The 20,012-nt window shown below is 41.4% G+C and overlaps 2 protein-coding genes across 24 annotated transcripts in view; one reads left to right on the top strand and one right to left on the bottom strand.

Annotated features, from left to right (window-relative positions):
• The window catches only part of BEND6 (BEN domain containing 6), a 115,674-nt gene that overhangs the window by 32,312 nt on the left and 63,350 nt on the right, over positions 1-20,012 (bottom strand). For 2 of the 6 annotated variants that reach the window (XM_073336304.1, XM_073336309.1), the window contains exon 1: positions 9,069-10,357. The exons of 1 other annotated variant lie outside the window; for it this stretch is intronic. The gene's annotated coding sequence lies outside the window, so the exon portion shown is untranslated. Of the gene's footprint in view, positions 1-2,538; positions 4,696-9,068; positions 10,358-20,012 lie in introns of those variants that run through there. 3 more of the 6 variants (XM_073336305.1, XM_073336308.1, XM_073336310.1) reach the window with 2 other exon arrangements.
• The window catches only part of DST (dystonin), a 470,941-nt gene continuing 460,443 nt past the window's right edge, over positions 9,515-20,012 (top strand). For 10 of the 18 annotated variants that reach the window (XM_073336298.1, XM_073336273.1, XM_073336271.1 and 7 more), the window contains exons 1-2: positions 9,515-10,191; positions 10,668-10,729. In XM_073336298.1, the coding sequence (XP_073192399.1) occupies positions 10,011-10,191; positions 10,668-10,729 (243 nt within the window). In that variant the 5' untranslated portion in view covers positions 9,515-10,010. The remainder of the gene's footprint in view (positions 10,192-10,667; positions 10,730-20,012) is intronic. The other 8 variants (XM_073336289.1, XM_073336288.1, XM_073336287.1 and 5 more) reach the window with 3 other exon arrangements.

Below are 20,012 nucleotides of genomic sequence, written 5' to 3'. Positions count from 1 at the left end.
TTGAGATACTTCTGTGTGAACTGATGCTATTCTCAGTAAGCCATATTATCTTATTTACACAGGTAGGCTCACTGATTTCAGAGTCCCATTGGCATTTGAAGTCTGCAGGGTTTGGCCTATACCTTGTACTGGTTGTCAAAAATCTCCTTGAGGAATCTGTGCGATGATTATTATTTTTCACTGGAGTTTCCTGCATGCTGTGGGCTTCAGCAACCTAGAAATACCTTGAAATATTAATAACTCCTAAGTATATTAATGTCCACCACAAGTACAATTCTGTTTTTAATTATAAGGTTGAAGGATTTTCTTTGAAAATGCTCTAGTTCCTTCACAAACCATCTATCTTCTTTTGTAATCCTGAGAGATGACAAAGGAAAAATAATGGATTTACTAAGCAGAACTATTTAGTAGCTCAAGGATTATAACAATATTTTAAAATTAGTAATTCATTTAGCTAACAGCTCAATATGTTGTGCAGACTCACAGAGACTGTGGAGATGCCTTTACTGAACTCAGAGGTTTACTTTCATTAGTCGACTTTCAAAGAAACTATCAAGCAAAACTAGTAACACTACAAAGAAAGGGATGTAGTACATTATCTTAGTTCTGCATACTGGATAAATATCTTAAATAAATAGATATTTGACAGCTCTATGATGGTATGTCTACAGTCATGTCTACAAGTTCAACATGTATTTGCTCAGGCACAAATTGACAAGGCCATCACAAATACCACATGGCAATGGGTACAGACTGGCAACCAGAGTAACATTGTGAATAGGAGTGTGCAGATGTTCCTTCCAAAGTTCTTCCAGTGGAAGGGCAATGTCACCAGGAGAAGTTTAACCACAGCCAAAATCAGGCACAAGATATAAACTTAGCACTTGCTCTGAAAAATGGCCAATCAAGAGCCATTTCTCTAAACTACCTGTTATAGTATCTGTTCTGGAAAGATGAATAAAAGGCTGAAGAAAACATCAAAACATCTTTCCACACCCTACTAACATTAAAATTTGTCTGGTAAGAACCTATGACGAGACTTTCTGAGGGAGTTTAATGCTGGTACAGACTAAATACAGTGCTTACCTCCATCTTTCATATCCCACTACAAAATATAGGTGCTCAAATAGTATGGTGATGACTGCAGTACAAGAATATACATAGAACAGAATATTCTAAATGGCCCAACCCTGTTTTTACATGACAACAGACGCTATCCTATTTTGCTGAGCTACTCCATTTTAAAGCTTTATTAATAGTGACCTACTCCCTTCAATTATAAGAGCACTGCAGCAAAATAGGGGCTAGCATATTCAAGGGTGTGCTCATGTCAATATCAACAGTCCAATGGCACTTTGACTGCCTACACTTATGCATTATTTTTTTGGCTTCCCTTGGTAAGTGATTATACATTTAGAAAGGCTGCCTGGTTAATACTTCCAGTGTCTTCTCTTCTATTCCAAATCCCCTGTCCAAAAGTCCTCTTCATGGAACAATACCAGCAGTAGGGGATTGGTTAACTGGTGGTGATCAAGCCTAAGAAAAAAATATTCTGTCCTAGTACCTAGAAGTAGCAAACTTTTTACATGGATCCAAGTCAAAAAATTAAACATAAAAGTGGTCACACTTTTGTTTTGCGCGACCAGAATCCTGCTTTTGTGGTGCATACATGGAGCAGACGCAGCAACGATCATCACTGTAACTTGATGGAACATAAAGGAGCCATATCCTGGAAAGTGTCATTGTAACAGGGTGGCTTGCCTTTAAGAGCTGGAGGGCCTAGGCCTACTAACCCTGATTACAATGGAGTCACGCCTGGCTATAAGAGTAGCAGAAAGCTACAATGAAGAAGCTACAGAGCGAGAAAGAAAGAGAAGATGCAGTGAAGGGAATTTTTGTGAGAGTTTTTGAGATTACCAGAGGTGGGAGGCGTGGCAGTATGCTGTGGAAGAGACACTTCTTAGGTCATAGATCACGACCTGCAGTGTAATTGCTTTGTTGTTGTTTTCAATTGTGTGTTGCTGTATTGGGAACATGAAAAAGGAATAAAAGTCTAGCCAGAAGGGCCTGGAGACTGAAGTCTGGCCAGATGTGGCTGACTGTTTGCTGGGCATGTAATGGGAAAGCCCCAGAGAAGGGAGAAATTGTTAGCAAAGTACTGCAATGGCACCTCTGGTCATGGGGTGTGCTGAGTAAACGGTAACCCTCTACAACTAGTGTAGCTGGCAAGATTCGCAACTCCCCTCCCACCAAAAAGGAAAGTGGAAACTGAAGGGGTAACAATAAAAAAAGAGATGAAGGACACTGTCCCATTATTCGCAGAACAGCAGCAAAAGACTCAGACCCTGCTGCTGACTTTTGCCAAGTGAACAAAAGGTACAGTTTTCCACCCAGTAGCAGTGGCAGGAGTCTCAGTGCCAAAAAGAGGAGCAGTTTCTGCAGTAACTGGAGACATTTACAGGGATGAGGTCAGTGCAGGCCTGGCCCGACATTGGCAAAGCTGGGGTTGGAGGACAATATTGAGGCCTTTCTCTGTACCTTTGAGCGGGTTCCTTGCCTTGCTGGCTGAGAAGACTCCACTTGGGTGGCGAGGGTGGTACCATTTTTGACTGGACAGGCTCAAACCACATTTAGAGCTTTCAGTGACACAGTCAACTCATACCCTGAATGGAAAGCAGCCATCTTAGATTAGGATTGACACTAGAAGCGTACTGGCATAAATTCTGTATCGAGTCATTTCAGCGGAAAGCCCAACCCCATGTGGTAGCTCACAGGTTGCAGGACCTGGCTGATTGGTAGCTGCCAGAGAACTCTCTGGGGAAAGTCATGGACCTAATTGTTTTAGAGCATTTCTTGCAGGTTCTGCCCATGGGAGCTCAAACGTGAGAGAAGCAGTTTAAAAGCTAGCATCAGTGGCAGAAGCAGTGGAAAAGGCAGAGATCCTAGAAAAAAAGAGATTGCCTGTGTACTATGTTGAACAAACTGGAAGGGGAGAGAGCCTGGACAATGCATTCACATGGTTGGCAACACACATAAATTGCAGGAAGATGGGGAAGTTCTCTTCAGGTAGACTTTGCCCTGGCAAGGCTTTAATGGGGTTGGAGTGGGGAGTGTAACATGGTGGCTAGATCTTAAGGGCTGGAGGGCCTAGGCCTAGTCAACCCTGATTACAAAGGAGTCACACATGGGTTGGATCAGGTGGTTCCACTATAAGAGCAGCAGGAAGTTGCAACAAGGAAGAAGTTGGAGTGCGGGAGGGCAGGCTACAGTGAGGGGGCTTTTGTGAGACTGCTTGAGACAGGAGGCCTGCCAGTAAGCTATGGAAGGGATACCCTGGAGGACAGAGCTCAAGACCAGCAGAGTAATTGCTATGTTGTTGTTTTCAGTTTTGGTTTGGCGTATTGGGAAAGTGACAAAGGAATAAAAGCCTGACCAGAAGGGCCTGGAGGCTGAAGCCTGGTCAAAAGGGCCTGTGAGAGACTGTTTGGTGGGAATGTCATGGGAGAGCATCAAAGGGGAGAAATTGTTAGTAGGCCATGGCAGACACACCCCTGGCCACGAGGGGGTGCCCAGTAAATAGCAATCCTGCTACAGTCATCAAGCAATACTTGGATTTCCTTCTGAAGGTGATCAGCTTGTTGTCATGTTGTCACTCAGTCTCTTAGAGCCTCATGTGTGTTGAAATCACTTTTCTCTTATCAACTACCTACTTAGTAGCATGTTGCAGTAACTGACAAACTTCCACATTTACAGATTTGGTGGAGGCATTATTCCATGCTGTGGGCTTAGTTTACGGAGCATTATCAGTGTCATCTGCATTTCAGGAATTTTGCAAGAGGCCAGCACTCCACTCACTAGTGACTACCGTACAGCTTTAAACCTTGCCACTCCTATCTAACAATTAAAAATCCTTTTTTAATATACCTCATTAAATCTAATTCAAATCAGTAAAATGGTATATGTATTTTATATTTGCTGTACGTAACTCCTTTAATGCTAAAGGATCCCAAAGCATTTTACCATTACATACATATGGTACTTCTGAAGTCCAATTGCCTTGGGGCAGACAATTGCGACAAATGAACATAGCACAATAACGTAGAGAGTGGACAAATTTTAACCAAGGACACAGACACACACAACTACCCTAATAAAAAAACAGCATAGTATCTTTAGTGGTATATTTTCTGCAGGGCTTAGACCAGCTTCTCCGTGTGGAAGCTTAACTTGTATCAGCATTTTTGCAGTCAGAAAATGAATTGTGGGTGCACAACTGTATAAATTCACCTTTATCTGATTTGCACCCATGATCAAGTTGTTAGAGGTGCTGCCTTTTAGATCTGCACCAACAACTGAATTGTGGGCATAAAAATTCTGGTACAAGTTCGGTGTGAGCAAATGGAACTTGCAACATAAGGCCACCTGTCTGAAAAGCTACCCTGTCATGTCCATGGAGAGTAGACAGGACCCTGTTTTTTAAAGTGTCATCTGGAAGGCCTACAGATTGTACTGATGGTTTTCCAGAGGCGCAGTGGTCTGGAGGGATGAGCAAATGTATGGTGTTCAGATTATGTGGCCTGGGGCAAGTCACCTAACCTCTCTGGTTTAGCTTCTCTGGCTGTAAACTGAAGCTGGCAATACTTATTTACCTACTTCACAGGGATATTCAGAGAGTTACTTAATGATTGATTAATTAATTAAGTAATGTGCTCTTTAAACATATAAAAACACTGCACTGAACCCTCAATTTAATTGTCTTGAAAGAATGAAGTGTTGAGGTGACCTTGCTGAGATTTGAACCTATAGTTTCACATAGCATAATTTTTAAAACATTAAGGACATTATTCAGTAATGTGAATGTTGGAAAAATCCACACAGAATAGCACTTTCCTTTTTTGTTTTTGTTGTTTGCGACTTCAGGTTTTCTAGAAGAAAGAAATGAGATTTTATTTAAATAATTAGATAATAATTCTACCAGGTAAGGAGTCTTTTAAACAGAATATAGTACTGTTAAGGGTATGTTAATGTTTACTGCTTTTGATAATAAATTACATTTTAGGCTTTGTATTTTTATTTCTTATCTGTTCAGCAGAAGTTGAATAATCAGAACTCAGAGAATTTCAAATTTTGGCAGTGTAGTTTTTATCAGATCCTTTAAATAAAACTCCAAACACTCCCCCAGAGACTTACTATACAACAAATAAAGTCACAGTAATATATATGAAAGAAAAGGGTTGTACTTTTTCACTTATTCAGGTTTACAGTAATCTTAAACATATCAATTTCATACATCCAGGTCACCAGATCAGCCAATTATGTGACTTTTTTTTTTTAGCAGAGAGTCTTATTACTGTAAACTGAAATATACAGGGTCTGAATCTGTAAGATGCTAAGTGCCTCTTGTGAAATGCTGAGTGCCCTTATCTCTCATTGATCTAGCTCTGTGATGATCTTTGAAGGCACATGCATCCCTTCATCTATGTATAAATTATCAAGGAACACAGGCTAGACTGTGCCTTGGACTTACAGGCCATCATGTGGGGCCAAAAGGGCAGGGAAAAGGGTGGAAACTTGATCCCAACTTGTCAGCCAGTACTGCCCAGCCAGCAGAAGGGTATGTATGGGGGGCGGGAGAGGGGTAATAAATTGCAGCTGATTAGGTCAGCAGCAAATTACTACATGTCTGGAGGCAGGAGGATGCAGGGAAGGAATCGTGCCCCAGCATCCCATGCTCAGGGCTGTACTTAAAGGCCCAATCTTCCCATACAACTTTTTTCCCCTTTTTTCTTTTGGATAAACCAACTGTGTGAAATTATCTAATGAGAATGATTCCAATGAGGGGGCCTCCTCCACCACCATCCCATCTCCCTCCTCCATTAAGAACTTCCATTTGCCTTTATTATCCATAATAACCATGGAGTCCCTGGCTGGAACTTGTCTTGTCCTCCCACACTGCCAATGTGAGTAAAACTTTTATTGCCATGCATACCCCACTACTTCCGAACACCTCTGCTGAAATCTTCTCCCATGCCTTTGTTTCCTGTCACCTTGGCCGTTGCAGTTTCCTTTCTCTAGGACCTGCACTAGATGCCAGCTGTCCAGATTCCAGCATGTGCACAATGCTACCTCCAACCTTATACATATAAAGAAGTGCAGCCACATCATGCACATCCTAAAACACCAGCTCTTCCCTCCCTTCGTTCCAATTCAAAATTGTTTCCTTGTTCATAAAACCTTTCACAGATTTGCTTCAGCCTCTCTCAAGGGACTTGTTTCTCAGTACTTCTTGTCCCTGCCCCCTCAGCACTGGCCTCTGTCATTCCACACACTGTTGCTACAGTTGGCTCGAGAGACCTTACCCTGCATCTCCTGTTCTGAAACAGCTTTCAGTATCCCTCCACCTGAAGCACTCTCCCTCCGATGTCAAATCTCACCTGAAAGTACAGCTTTTCTCTTGATTTCCTACCTTTATTTCTGCCTCTTTTCTCCTATCCGATTCTAAAACTCTGTAATTGTATTAAGACTACCTCTCTAAAAAGCATTTTTGAGAAGAAGTTTGTATCAAAGCTGCTGTACAAATAAATATGTTCTTTTTATCTTTCAGATACACACAGGAAATAAAATGGTATATTTTCCAAATAACTAATAACCTTGTTTCAATTTTTTTTTAAAGTGAAATCCCTTCAATGACTTAATTCTTACTGACCATTATAAGTAATGGTAATAATGTTTTAACTCCTGTACAGAAAAGGAAAATGCTTAGCAAAAACAGAATAATGATGTAATATAAATATTGACAGAGGCAGAGCAGAGGCCAATGTAAATGAGGGGAATGACCCAGTTTGCTGGGGCTCAGAAGCCGACAGCCGTCACTATCTGACATTTGTGCATATATTTCTTGAAATAAACTATTCTCTTTTGCATTTTTCAAATGCAAAAGAGAAGTAGATGTAATGAAATTCATCATGCCTCTTTGGCAAAATAATATCCTAATGTGAGGATTGTGCAATAACCCTTAGGGAAAAAATTATAGCTTTTGCCTTCTAAATGAGCCAATATTACAGATTTACTTGCAGCCAGATGCCTTACTTGCAGCCAAATGCCATTTCTATCCAGAGATAACGAGAAAATACCAACATTCCATGGCTCTTATTCACATCAAGGCATTGTGTGGTCATTGTTACAGTACACTTCCAAGGATCTCCCAAGATCTTTCAATAAATCAATACAGAGTGAAAGGAAAAGTTTTTTTGTGACAGCAACATAGTGCAACAAGACATAACAGTAGGGCAGTGTGCTGTAATGGAGAATACATCAAGTTGTCTCGTGCAAGTGAAGCAACGTGGACCTTTTTAATAATCTCCAAGTAATCTGCATTAATACAGCCTTACTGCAGTGTACTGCGGTATCAGGAAACATTTCACTGTTGCATCATGATGCAATGCAACCTGATCACATCTGTTATTTCCCAGATAATGAAGAATGTACTCATGTACTCTCAGATAATGCCTGTACCCTATGCTTTTAAACGTTCTATTTATAATGTAATACTACAGAATAATTCTATCACATTATTAAAAAGGTGGGATGAAATATCTCATAACTAAAAAACCACCACCACTATTCTTTTTCTGGGTTAGACACACCACCCACCATCAGTTTTATCCAGAAAAAAAAACCTAGATCAACTAAAAATGGATTTCCACAATCTTAAAAGTCTACTAAGGAGTTATAGAACAATTTAGTGATAAATAGGCTGAATTCCATATATTATTTTACCCATACTTACTCAAGGAATCACAATTAGGTTTCTCTCTATAAACTTAGATGGTCTTGTAGTGTATTTTAAATCTAGGCACACACTTGTATCCATACCTTTTGTTATATAAAAGCATAAACAGCACTGCAATTTGATTTACATAAAGTGCATTTGATTATTAATAAAAAGTTTGTAAAATATTTCTCTGAATTGTGTGTGTGCATGTAAGCCACATAAAATGAACACAAATTTATTTACCAATGAGTCCTAACTTTTTAGGATCATACTGGTAAATATTATTGCATAATATTACCTAAATGTACATGTATTTTTCATGGTGTATTTTTACAATGTAATAAGAGATTTGTATTGTACTTGTGCATAATTTCTGAAAGATAATTCTTAAAGTATTATGCCTTCAGTTACAAATACTGAAACATAGTTGTTATATACATTAACAGTACATAGGATCCATTTGGTTTCTTCATCCCAACGTAACAGTGTGCAATGAAGCTCACTGGAGGTGACATTTGCTGCAGCATATTGCAGTTTACTGCAGGAAGCCAGCATACATGGTATTCTGATATAACTGATTTTGCTGCAGCACCCCACAGCACCAGGGAATTTCCCAACGGGCTTTAATAGCTAAAATATTTTAGCTAACTGTGTAAATTATACCTCTCTTACAATATGCGCTGCATGTATTTTATAACACTAAAAAACGATATTCTGTATGAAGGACAGCTACACAATCTCTTCAGTACTCAGTCAGTTATTGCACTAAACCAGGCAACGGAAATAAACCTCCCTGCAAAAGATGAGGTATCAAAATGCAGTAATATACATAACAATTATTCATTTAAAATATTTTTTCAATTTCGTGTATATCGTTATAGACCTTTCAGGAAACTGGTTTTGACTTGTGTCCCTGCGTTTGCTCTGTACCCTGCACAGCAAACCTTGTAGCAGTGAAAAGAATACCAGACACTTAGTGAGGCTCTCCCCTCCCCCCAACATTTGCTTAAAACAGAATTGACTCTGAATCCAAATCGAAGTTCTTGGGAATGCAGCTCACACACCAGCACCCTTGAAACCTGCGAACACAGAGAGGGCAAGGGCAGACAAGCTATTTTTTTGTTTTGTTTTGTTTTAGGATGACACCAAGATAAATCTGCCCCTACCAAAAGGAACTTCTCTTAACGCGTGCCAAAGGCAGAGAGTGGGAGACAAGCGGTCGCAGTGGATTTACTAGAGCAAGCAATGCTTTCGCTGAGCGAAGGGGGGAAAGGAATGAAGGGCGATACGCTACTTCACCGTGTTACTTTCTTGCTTGTGGTTCTGCTTCCCAGCGTCTTGTCTCCTCTTCCGAAGCCGCAAGTGGAAAGATTTTCACCTCCAGAGGGAAGGAAGCAGCCTGCGGGCAGATGCTTTGTCTGGCTGCTTCTCTCTCCACGCCTGGCGGTGGTTCCGCTCGCGGGGCTCTCCGGCTCCGGACACTGTCCCCACACCGTGCAGCGCGCTCTGCCCGGCTCCCGGGAGACACTCCTCCTTGCACCTCCTCTTCATTCCTTACTGTACCTCGCCGCAGCCATGTTCGCTCTCCCCTCTGCAGCAGCTGCAGCTCGTGTGATGTCATCAGCCACCAGCCAGCCAAGTCCAAACCAAAAAAACAAACCCCCCTTGATGAGCAGCCAGAAGCAGCAGCAGCAGCAAACTTTGGGATTCAGCCCCCTTCCTCCTCCTCCCGCCCCTGCTGTAAACTGCCAACCGATGGGCAGCCATCGCCTCAGTGTCAGCAGCAGCGTTAAAACTGGGCATTTCTGGGATGCAGGAGCTGGAGGTGCACAGCACGGTGCAATGCCGCGAGACCAGCACAAGCGGGGCCCCCCCTCCATGTTCCAGGGCAGGACTGCGGCTGAGGGCTGCTGATCCCTCTGCATCGCCTCGCTCCGCTCGCCCGCTGCTCTCACTTGTGTACAAGCCAGCGGAAAAATCCCCGTTGCTGCTGCGGCTGCTGCCGCCGCCTCCCTCTCGTCTGCTGAGTCATGGACTGAAGCCCTCTCCCCGCTAACTCGCCAGCACATCGCAGCAGCGCTGTGTGTGTCTGCTGCAGCCATTCCGGATCCTGATTTCAGGAGCGCGCGGACCAGCAATCATGCCGCTCCTGCTGCCTCGATAAGCAGCCTGCCCGGCGTTGCCCTCCGGGCTGCTTTGCGCTCCAGGCTCAGCCCCGCACACACGCGCTGGAACCATGATCGCCGCAGCGTTCCTGGTTTTGCTGCGCCCGTACAGCATCCAGTGTGCCCTCTTCTTGCTCCTGCTCCTGCTGGGGACCATTGCTACGATTTTATTCTTCTGCTGCTGGCACCGCAAGCTCCAGAAAGGGAGGCATCCTATCAAATCCGTCCTTTCAGGGCGCTCAAGGAGCCGAGGTAAGAGATGCAGCGCCTTCCTTTCCAAGGCAGGAGGAATCTAGTCTCTTTAAATACAAATAAATCCCTCTTTCCCTTCCCAGGTGGGCTCATTTTCTACCTTGGATTTTGTTTCTAAAACGACCGCATAGAGCGCCTTAGCCTCAGTTTATTAGGGCAAAGGCTTTAGAGAATTCAAGCTGAGTCCAGGACTGCGGCAGCCTAGTCTCCACCCATCCCTTAACGAAATCTCAGCTGGTGGGAGGAAAGTAAGGGACTCGAACCTCCTGATTTCTCAAGTACACCAGAACTTCGCCATCCACTGCTAGCAGATGAATTAAATATAAACGCCTGAGACTGCTGCAAGTTGGGCTTGGAGACTCAGATCTCACTAAAGAATCTGCACAAGACAACAAGCACTGAAATCAAACTCGTTAATTTAAGTGAATCTGAAACTAAGCCAGATGCAGTCCTATGTCTTTCTCTTTTCCTTCCAGATGCTGTAATGAGAACTCATCACTGTCGCTCCGAGGTAATTTATTTAGCACGCAATTTCAAGGTCAGAAGAAGTTCTCTTACATGAGTACAAATTGTTAAAGTCTTTATATAAAATCACTTGTTCACTTTTTATTTTGCACGAAAATCCCTATTTTGCACAGAAGCCTTTCACAGAATGTGCCAGTGGTTTATTTAATATTAATTGATATTAATTAATATTAATTGGCCTATTTAATGATCCCTAAGCTTACTTAAATAAGAGCACTGTTTGTTTCATGTACCTGTAATAAGAATGATAGGTAAATACATAAAAAACAGTTGATGCAGGCAATATGGAGATATGCGTGGCTGGTACATATTGACATAGCAGAGCTTCCATTTCTTTGCTGTATTGTCAGTGGTCACCTGTGTTTTGCTGACTTGATATTTCAGAGCTGCCCCCTTCACTTGAAAACTCAGATGGAGCTGAAGATCAGTACTTCAAGTTAGGAATAAGACTTGACAAAATTTTATTTTCAGTCACCATAATTGTATATTAATAGGTCAAGGGTCTCCCAGCTCTCCTGTTTTAATGGTACAGAAATTCAGAAAGAGTTGATTTCCTCTAGCCTGCTGGCACCTATTCATATACATCTTGCGGGAGGGAAGGAAATTCTGTTTCTGGCCCACCTCCCCATAGAGAACCTACGTCTCCCTCAGACAGAGAGTTTCCACTCTCTTTTCTCCAGACAGTGCATGAGCCAGTGCTGCTGGCAGCTGAGTTCTTAGCAGAGTCCCCTGTTCTCTGCTTTACAGGAACAAACTCCCTGTGTGCTAGGTTGCAACTCCAGTTGGCCCAACTACCCATCTGGATAAGAGGGGCAATCAGGCCAAATTTGAGTGGTCTTGCAACCTTGTTCATCAGATCACATCGCTACTCATGGAAATTTGGCCTGGCTGCCCTTTGGTTTGTACAAAGGGACAGTCAGGTCACATTTCAGTGGCGCTGTGTCCATGCAGCCGCAGTGACACTCCAGATTATTCCAACAGCAGTCATACTGGTTCACTATGAAACTACTGTTTAAAAGTGGTCAGGCCATGGCCCCTCTGGCTCCGCGGCCTAGAGAACATTGAGCAAGCACTCCTCCACACCTCAGTTGGTGCCAGGGCTCTAACCACAAACAAGGAACATTTTTAGAGGAAGGAAAATAGTATTATCCCTAAAGCTGCTCTCTCTGTGCTTCACTGTAAGGCTTCTGCCTAGAATCTTCCCCAGTCCCTCTCCTGCCTGATTTACTGCTACAGATTTAAAGAAACAGTAGACATAGCTTCATACCCACTTCTGAAGGTACTTGTTGGTTTGGAGCCCCAGAAAGAGTTTTGCATGGACGGACCTATTTTGGTGTTTGCATCCCCTTCAGCCCCCCCAACACACATTAAAAACATGGGTAAAATTTTCAAAAGCGCCTAGGTCTCTTTTTCATGAGGCTTGGATTTCTAATTCATATAGGCCTGGTCTACACTTAAAAATTAGATCGACCTAGCTGTATCACTCAGGGCTGTGAAAAGTATAGCACCCTGAGCGCTGTCCTTAGGCTGGTTTACCCCCGTCTCGATGCTGCTAGGTCGACAGAAGAATTCTTCTGTCAACCTAGGTATCACCTCTTCATCCAGTGAAATGATTGGTCTTCATGTTTAAGTATGTCTCCCAGCTAAGACTGGAGAGTGGGTAGGAACTCCTTTAATGTCTTACATTGAATTGAGAGACGTCTTTTCAGTTTACTGTCTTCTCTGTTACAGTGGAAATATGTAGGTATTCAAGGGGTTGTAAGCACTACAGTAATACAAATAATCATAATAATTCACAGTGTAAAGTCAAAACAACAAGGAGTCCTTCTGGCACCTTAGAGACTAACAAATTTATCTGGGCATAAGCTTTCGTGGGCTATAATACACTTCATCAGATTGTTAATCTCTAAGGTGCCACAAGGACTCCTCCTTGTTTTTGCTGCTACAGACTAACATGGCTATCCCTCTGAAACCTGTAACAGTGTAAAGTGTTTAATGCTATTATATTAACCCTGCTGTGTCTATTTGCATTTTACCTCGTGCACAAACTGCATATTTTAAAATTTCCTCTAACTTTTTACTTTACTGGAATCTTATGAGCTGGAATATGAAAAGCTGTATTTTTTTTTTACCCCTTTCCATATATGTTATAATTCAATATCCCCATCACTACTGTTCAACATTATGTTTGTCAGTAGAAATGCTGTTGTTTTTCCTCTTGATCAGATTAAATTGACCTGAGATTTTGTAAACTGAATTAAATTTAAGATTCTTAGAGAAATAAATTGATTAATTTGACATCATGAAATGGCACTATTTAAAAAAATGTTTGAAAAGAAATATTTATTTTAAAGAATATTAAAAATTGCTGAATTACAAAATATAATAAGGATCCTTGCACAAACATTAGCAATGCCATATAAAACAAAGTTTAGCATTCTCATTAGTTTAGCAAAGTTTAGCATTTTGTACGATAGCACAAAATATTATGGACTGTACAGATCAATTCACATAAAATCTGACAAAAGACAAAGAATTGTATTTCGCAAGTTGGAGTTTGTAGTTTCTTGCCCAAAAAGTGAATGTAAAGTCATACTACTATGGTTATAATTTTCTACTGCTATTGCTGGCTGGTTCTAGTTGTGATTAGTTATATATTAAACATAGCTATATATATGCCTTAATAAATGAGGATGAAAGACAGGACCTGTGTTAAATAGCAGAATGGGTTTACACATTAGTTATTCACCTTCTGACATTTACATTCAAATGTGACTTACGTCAGACAGGAACATGCATTTGGTGGTCTGATTGTAGTCCTTAGAGAATAGTGATTACCATAATCACAGAACTACTGGCAAATTTTGAATGATTGGCAGTCTTCCAGGAGAGACTCAGATTTGGAAAAATGGGTGTTGCAAATCGGTATTGAAGTTCATTGTCAGGACTATAGCTTGCATGGTACATGCCTATTATGACTGTCTCTAGTGAGCACTATTAATCCCTTGCTGTCTTTAGTACTAAAACATCCCCAAATTAAAAATTAATAAGGACAGCACACTGTAAAGCACTATAATCACATCTCTGATGAGTAATGGAAGGGTAGATACTAACTTTGAACAGTTATTTATACTTCATAACTCATCCTATGCTGAATTTTGTGTTCTGCTGATAAATTTCGTGAGAGTACCGTGCTCCTTTTGGGGGGTAAAATTACCTCCAAGTTTTGAAAGTCTTTGCAAAACACATATCTCAGCAGTATATTATAAGCACTACACAGATATTTCAGATTTTTGTTGTTGGAAAAAAATTACATATTAGGTCAAAGTAAGACGTAAATTGGCATAAGTCCTCGTGAAGGTAAATTGGTATGACATACTCCCTAGGGGGTTAAAAGGAAGGATTGCAGCAGGAAAAGCAACCAGCTGGAAGATAGGAGTAGTTGTAAGATACAACAGATTTCTCTCTCCCCACCTGCCCTGCTGACACTCATTTACAACCAATTTAAGCTGATTTTCAGTTGTGCAACTTTCACTGAGCCCAATTGGCTGTTTTGGCCTTGATAGTTATTGGAACACCAGTTCTTTAAAGCTATTGTTACTGAGGTTGCCCTTAACAGTTTCACTCCGTTTTGAAGCTTCTACCAGTTTGAGTTGGACTCTCTGTTCTTAACATGGGAAACACCACTGGAACTGGAAATGGAATAAACTTGTAAATTGCCTCCTCTAGTCACAAGATCAAGAGAGACCAGCTAATTTCCAAGGGTCTGTATACTCTGCATGAGTGCAAAAATCAGGCTTTGCTTGATGCAGTTATCCTATCTATATGCTTTAAGAAAATTTCAGAGAAACAGCTAGAGAAGCAAATATTTTGGGTTTCATCCCTGCATTCCTTACCAACCCAAACTGCCAACAAAGCTCAATGGGAGTTTTACCCAAGTAAGTATTGAGAAGCATTGTTTGTTTGTTTATTCATTCATTCAAAACTCCAAATGACAAACCATTCACTTATTTAAGCCGGTTCTGTATTCAGTGGGAGTTTTGGGATCTCTCTCTAAGTAAATACTTCAAGATTGGGCCCATCAAGCCAGTCCATTTTATGCTAGTTTACTTTTTAAAGTTAGATTGGATATGGTAACCATATATTCAAGGATCTAAAAATCGATCATTTAAAGGTTTACATTTGACTTGGTAGTGTTGCCAGCTCTTGAGATTTTATGCCAAGTTGTGAGGTATTTGGGTTTTTCTGACAGCTTCAGCTCCTGGAGTCATGAGATCATGTGAGAATCTCACCTTTCATTTTTGAAAAAGTAAGCATCTGCCTCTCATGGTTGTGGAGAAAAGCTTGAAAACATGAATCCCAAAGGCTCAAAAACAAGAAGGCAAATAAAATGAAACCAAATTTATTATTTTAAAAATCTTCTGATTTTTAGGCCACTGATGATATGTCTGGGGAGCTGGCTCATGATTTTTGAATATGTGTGGTTGGCAATACGGTAAAGGGAAAACAATCTTTGTGATAAATGCTACAGTACTGCTTGATGTTTTTCAAATGTAGAGCAAAAAGAATACCATAGATTTAAATCTTTTCTCTGAATATTTTCCCGTTTTCTCCACCACTGAATTAGAAAACATGTGGCCTCCAAAATCCATAGTAGGGATAAACGTACTTGTGCCAGAAATTTCGGCATATAGGTAGCAATGCACTGGGTAGTATCACCTGTTCTTTATTTATGATGAACCATCTATCATAAAATATTTGGGGCCACTGGCCAGGGAGTAGCGCCACTGAAGTTGATAAGCCTGATCCTGGTCCTATACAAATCCTTTGGAGTTTTGTAATTCATGGGGAGTTTTGAGTTCAGTGGGATAAGGTGCAGGTCCAATGGAACTAGTCACAGGAGTAAGACAAGTAAGATTTGATCCTTTATTAAGAGCCTGTTTATGGAAGAAGGCAGCATATGTTAACCACAGCTTTAGCAACTGAATAACAATTTGAAGTTTTGATTTCACAGACCTTATATTTTCAGCTTAGAATACTGAATAGTCACTGTCGCTGCAGGATAATATATATTCAGTCTGTCATTTAGATAAGACACATGTGTCTGGTGCTAAAAATAGGTCAGCCAAGTCTAATGGAAATTTTTATAAGAAAAAAAACAAACAGAAATGTTAAAAATGCTTTTTAGTATTATGAATACATATTATACCAAAACAGTGAGTCCTCAGCAAATCTGTACATTACCTTTGCCAGCAACTGTTGTCTTCTTCATTCACATAAAGAAATCATTACTGTGTTTAAACATTTTTTTGTTAATCACAATCATCCCACTGCTGAGTCTACTTGCAAGACAACTAGCTAAAAATGCAGTTCTGGATATTCTTAAAAACTATAATGAATAGTCTTTGAACACTTGTGCTATAATTCATCACAAGAGTTCTACAGTTATTTATAAGCTGCTGAAGATACACACTGCTCCAGTGAAGAGAAAAATCCACAGAGCCTCCAAGGTGAATTACAGTCTTGTATTTGATTGGAGGGAGTATATTCAAGGATAGACAGAAGCATACAATAATAGAGAAATGGATGGATTCACCTATTCAAAGAATGTCTCTTATCCTCGGAGAGCTGAATCAATTTGAAAATATTTTTTCTGTTGTATTTGACATGTTTTTCCCCCAGGATATTTAAACTATTTTATATTAACTGTTGAAGAGTCAAGGAATAGTGTGATGGGAAAACAAAATCAGAGACAAAAATAAAACATTTTCATACGCATGCATAAAAACATTTGTAGGTGGGAAGATGACACTGAGCAAATAACTATGTACCATTGACAATTATGTACCATTGACAATATGCATGTATCTTGTATGTCCCTTTTTTGTTTGTCTGTCTTGTATAGATAGATTGTAAATACTATTTGTATAGTGCCTATCACAATGGGGCCCTGATTTTGACTAGACCCTTCGGACACTATCATAATAATTAGAGTAATGATTAATAGCATACAGTCAGAGGGTTTTCTTATGTGAAGAATCCCACATAGAGGCCAGGAAAATTTGAAAGGTTCCATTTATGGAGTTTCCTCTGAAGGTTCCCATGGGGGAGGATGAAGTTCGCCTTCCTTTGGAAAAAGTAGGCAGTTCTGTGTCTCTGTGCTGGCTTCTAGCCTCCTTGCCTCCTGGAGTGCTCTCCTGGAATGCTGCCAGTGTGGCAGCCTGACCACAGCACGCTGAAACGCTGGAGGGGGTCTCTCAGTTGGCCCTTGTTAAAGTATTGGCATTGCATTACTGCAGCAGCAGCCCCCAGAGGTCTGCACCTCCCACCCTTTGAAAGAGGATTGCACTAGAGATGCCTGAACCTCCGTCAGGAGTTCATACAGCCCCAGGATCCTTGCAGGTAAGGGATACAATGCCTGAATAAGGAGAAGAGAATCTGGCCCTTAATTAGCTGCTGTCCCTGTTACTTCATTTTCCATACATGCAGCTTTATAAATGCCCTCTCAGGTTTTTTAGATGTTTTTACAAAGTCACGTACATCCCTCTAGTAAATCCCATTGTTTCCTTTGCTAGAAAGATATAATTTTGATGAAGTCACAACCTAAGTTATACTGCACACCAGTTGATAATACACACTGAGCTCCTAATACCACAGGTAGACCCTTGTAACACAGTGGCTACCACCCAAGCACTGCCTCATGGCCAGAGGTGCCTCTGCAGCGTCCTGCCTCTGTTTTCCCCTTCATCAGGGCTCCTTAAACAAACCTTCACATGGCATTGCTCATCCAATCACAGCCTTTCTGGGGGGGTTGGTTTCTTTATTATCAGAGAGTTCCTAAAACCAAACACAAAAATCAAATCTACCACCCAGCCTTAAGCTGGGTACAGCCCCTCCTCCCTAGGGTAGTGTCCCTTCCTGCTGTCTGGGCTGCTGGAGAAGATGGAAGGCCTGACCTGCCTTTCCCCAAATGAAAAACAAAACTTTCAGCTGGGTCTTCTTAGCTAATCCCAACTCCCTTCTTCAGGGACCACTGCAGGAGACCTTCTCTTCCTATACCTTCACTCTGCAGTTCCCCTTCTAGCTCTGCCTTTCTTTTAGAAAAACATGCAATCTTGATTTAAAAACTGCCGGTGACTGAGAATCCACCACCACCCTTGGTAAATTGTTCAGTGGTTAATTACTCTCACTGTAGAAAATTAGCTCCTTATTTCCAGTCTGAATTTGGAACTTCCAACCATTGGATTGGGTTATACATTTCTCTGCTAGATTGAGGAGTCCAATATCCAATATTTGTTCCCCATGTAGATCCTTATAGACTATAATCAAGTCACTCCTTATTCTTCTCTTTGGTAAAATAACTGGATTGAGTTCCTGGAATCTATCACTATAAGACATGTTTACTACTCCTCGGGGCTCTTCTCTAAACCGTCTCCAAATTATCAACATTCTTCTTGAATTGTTGACACCAGAACTGGACACATTATTCTAGTAGTGGTCACACCAGTGCCAAATACAGAGGTAAAATAATCTGTTTACTCCTACTTGAGATTCCCCTGTTTATGTATCCAAAGATCACATTAGCCCTTTTGGCCACAGTGTAACACTGGGAGCCATGTTCAGCTGATTATCCATCCTCTCCTGAAATCTTTTTCAGAGTCACTGGTTCCCAGGATAGAGTTCCCCATCCTGCAAATATGGCCTACATTCTTTGTTTCTAGATGCATACATTTACATTTAACCATTCTAAAACATATATTGTTTGCTTGTACCCAGCAAACCAAGTGATCCAAATCACTCTGTATCAGTGACCTGTCATCTTCATTATTTACCACTCCCCCAATTTTTGTGTTATTTGCAAACTTTATCAGTGATTTTATCTTTTCTTCCCAGTCATTAATAAAAACATCACGTAACAAAGGGCCAAGAAACAATCCCTCCAGGAGAGGGACACACCCGCTTGATTATTCCCCATTTACAATTACATTTTCAGATTTATCAGTTAGCCAGCTTTTAATCCACTTAATGTGTGCCATGTTAAATTTTATATTGTTGGAGTTTTTCAGACAAAGTGTCTCCCCCGACTATTCACTTACAATTAGGTGACTCGTCATATTTCTGCTAAATCTCGGGTGAGTTTTCTAGCCATTTTAGTCATAGCAGGGTTATGAGAGGCCACCCATATTTGCAAACTGAGGCATGATGAAGCTCCTCCCTCACCAATAACCTTTCAAAAGGGAAGTACTGGACAGAAGTGTTCCAGACTAGCCTGTTGGATGTGGGTAGCTAGCGCAGTAGCTATGTATTATTACATAGCTATGTAGCGCAGTAGTTATGTCTTTCATTCTGTGTTACATTTGAAATGTTTCATTGGTCCCTTCCAGTGCTGTATTTTTAACACTTAAAATTCCAAGTTTAATTTATAAAAGGACAAGTTTGCTAGTGAATCCCTCACTCCTGTTTCATGATGCATACCAGGAATCTCTCAACACTAGGAGAACAAAGAAAAGGGCAGTAACAGAGGACTGAAAGGCCACATTATAAGGGCCTGTGCAGGGCCAGCCAGTAGGCAGCCTACGTGCACAGGCCTTGTACCAAATTGTGGTCAGGAGATGTGTAGTGGAGTCAGGGTTGAGGTGGGTCAAGATACCAGAAAGTCAGGGTCAGGCACAGACTTACAGACAGGGCGCAAGTAGTGGAATCAGGAACAAGCTGGGTCAGGATGCCAGGAAATCAGGGTCAGGTGCTGAGTTGCAGACAGGAGACAAGTAGTTAAGCTGGGAATGAGCCAGAGTCAGGAGCTGGTGTTTAGGGCTAACAGCAAGTTCTGCAGCAGAGCAAGCAGGCTGCCTGCACTGTTGCAGAGACAGCTTCCTATGCTGTCCTATGCTGGTTAATATACCAGAATGGGCCAATCAGTGGGCTGCTCAGTCCCCACTAGGCAGTACTTCCTGCAAGGTCTAGCTTCCCAGGGTCCCCCAGCAGAAACCCAGCCTCAGCATCCCGTGGCAATGCAGAAACATTAGCAGCCTGGAATCCTCATGAGAACAGGTTCTTACAGCACCTCCTTCTTCAGGTCCCCCTCTTGGGGTGATGCCTGTTTAGGCTTGTTGGGGTGAGTCCTATTGAACACCCTGACTAGGTCAGGGACATGAACATGAGAAGCCAGAGCCCTCCAATCTATGAACTAATACAGGCAACCATGTCTCTGTTGGGAATCAAGGATGGCATGCTCCTCATGACCCTGGATTTTGACTAGTGAAGGCAGGGGTGTGGTTTGGTCGGGAAAGATGCTC

The sequence above is a fragment of the Lepidochelys kempii genome, chromosome 3 (genome assembly GCF_965140265.1).
Source record: "Lepidochelys kempii isolate rLepKem1 chromosome 3, rLepKem1.hap2, whole genome shotgun sequence".
In the NCBI taxonomy this organism is placed as follows: Eukaryota; Metazoa; Chordata; order Testudines; family Cheloniidae; genus Lepidochelys; species Lepidochelys kempii.
The sequence above is the reverse complement of the archived record's forward strand: the minus strand, read 5'-3'. Positions and strand labels throughout refer to the sequence as shown.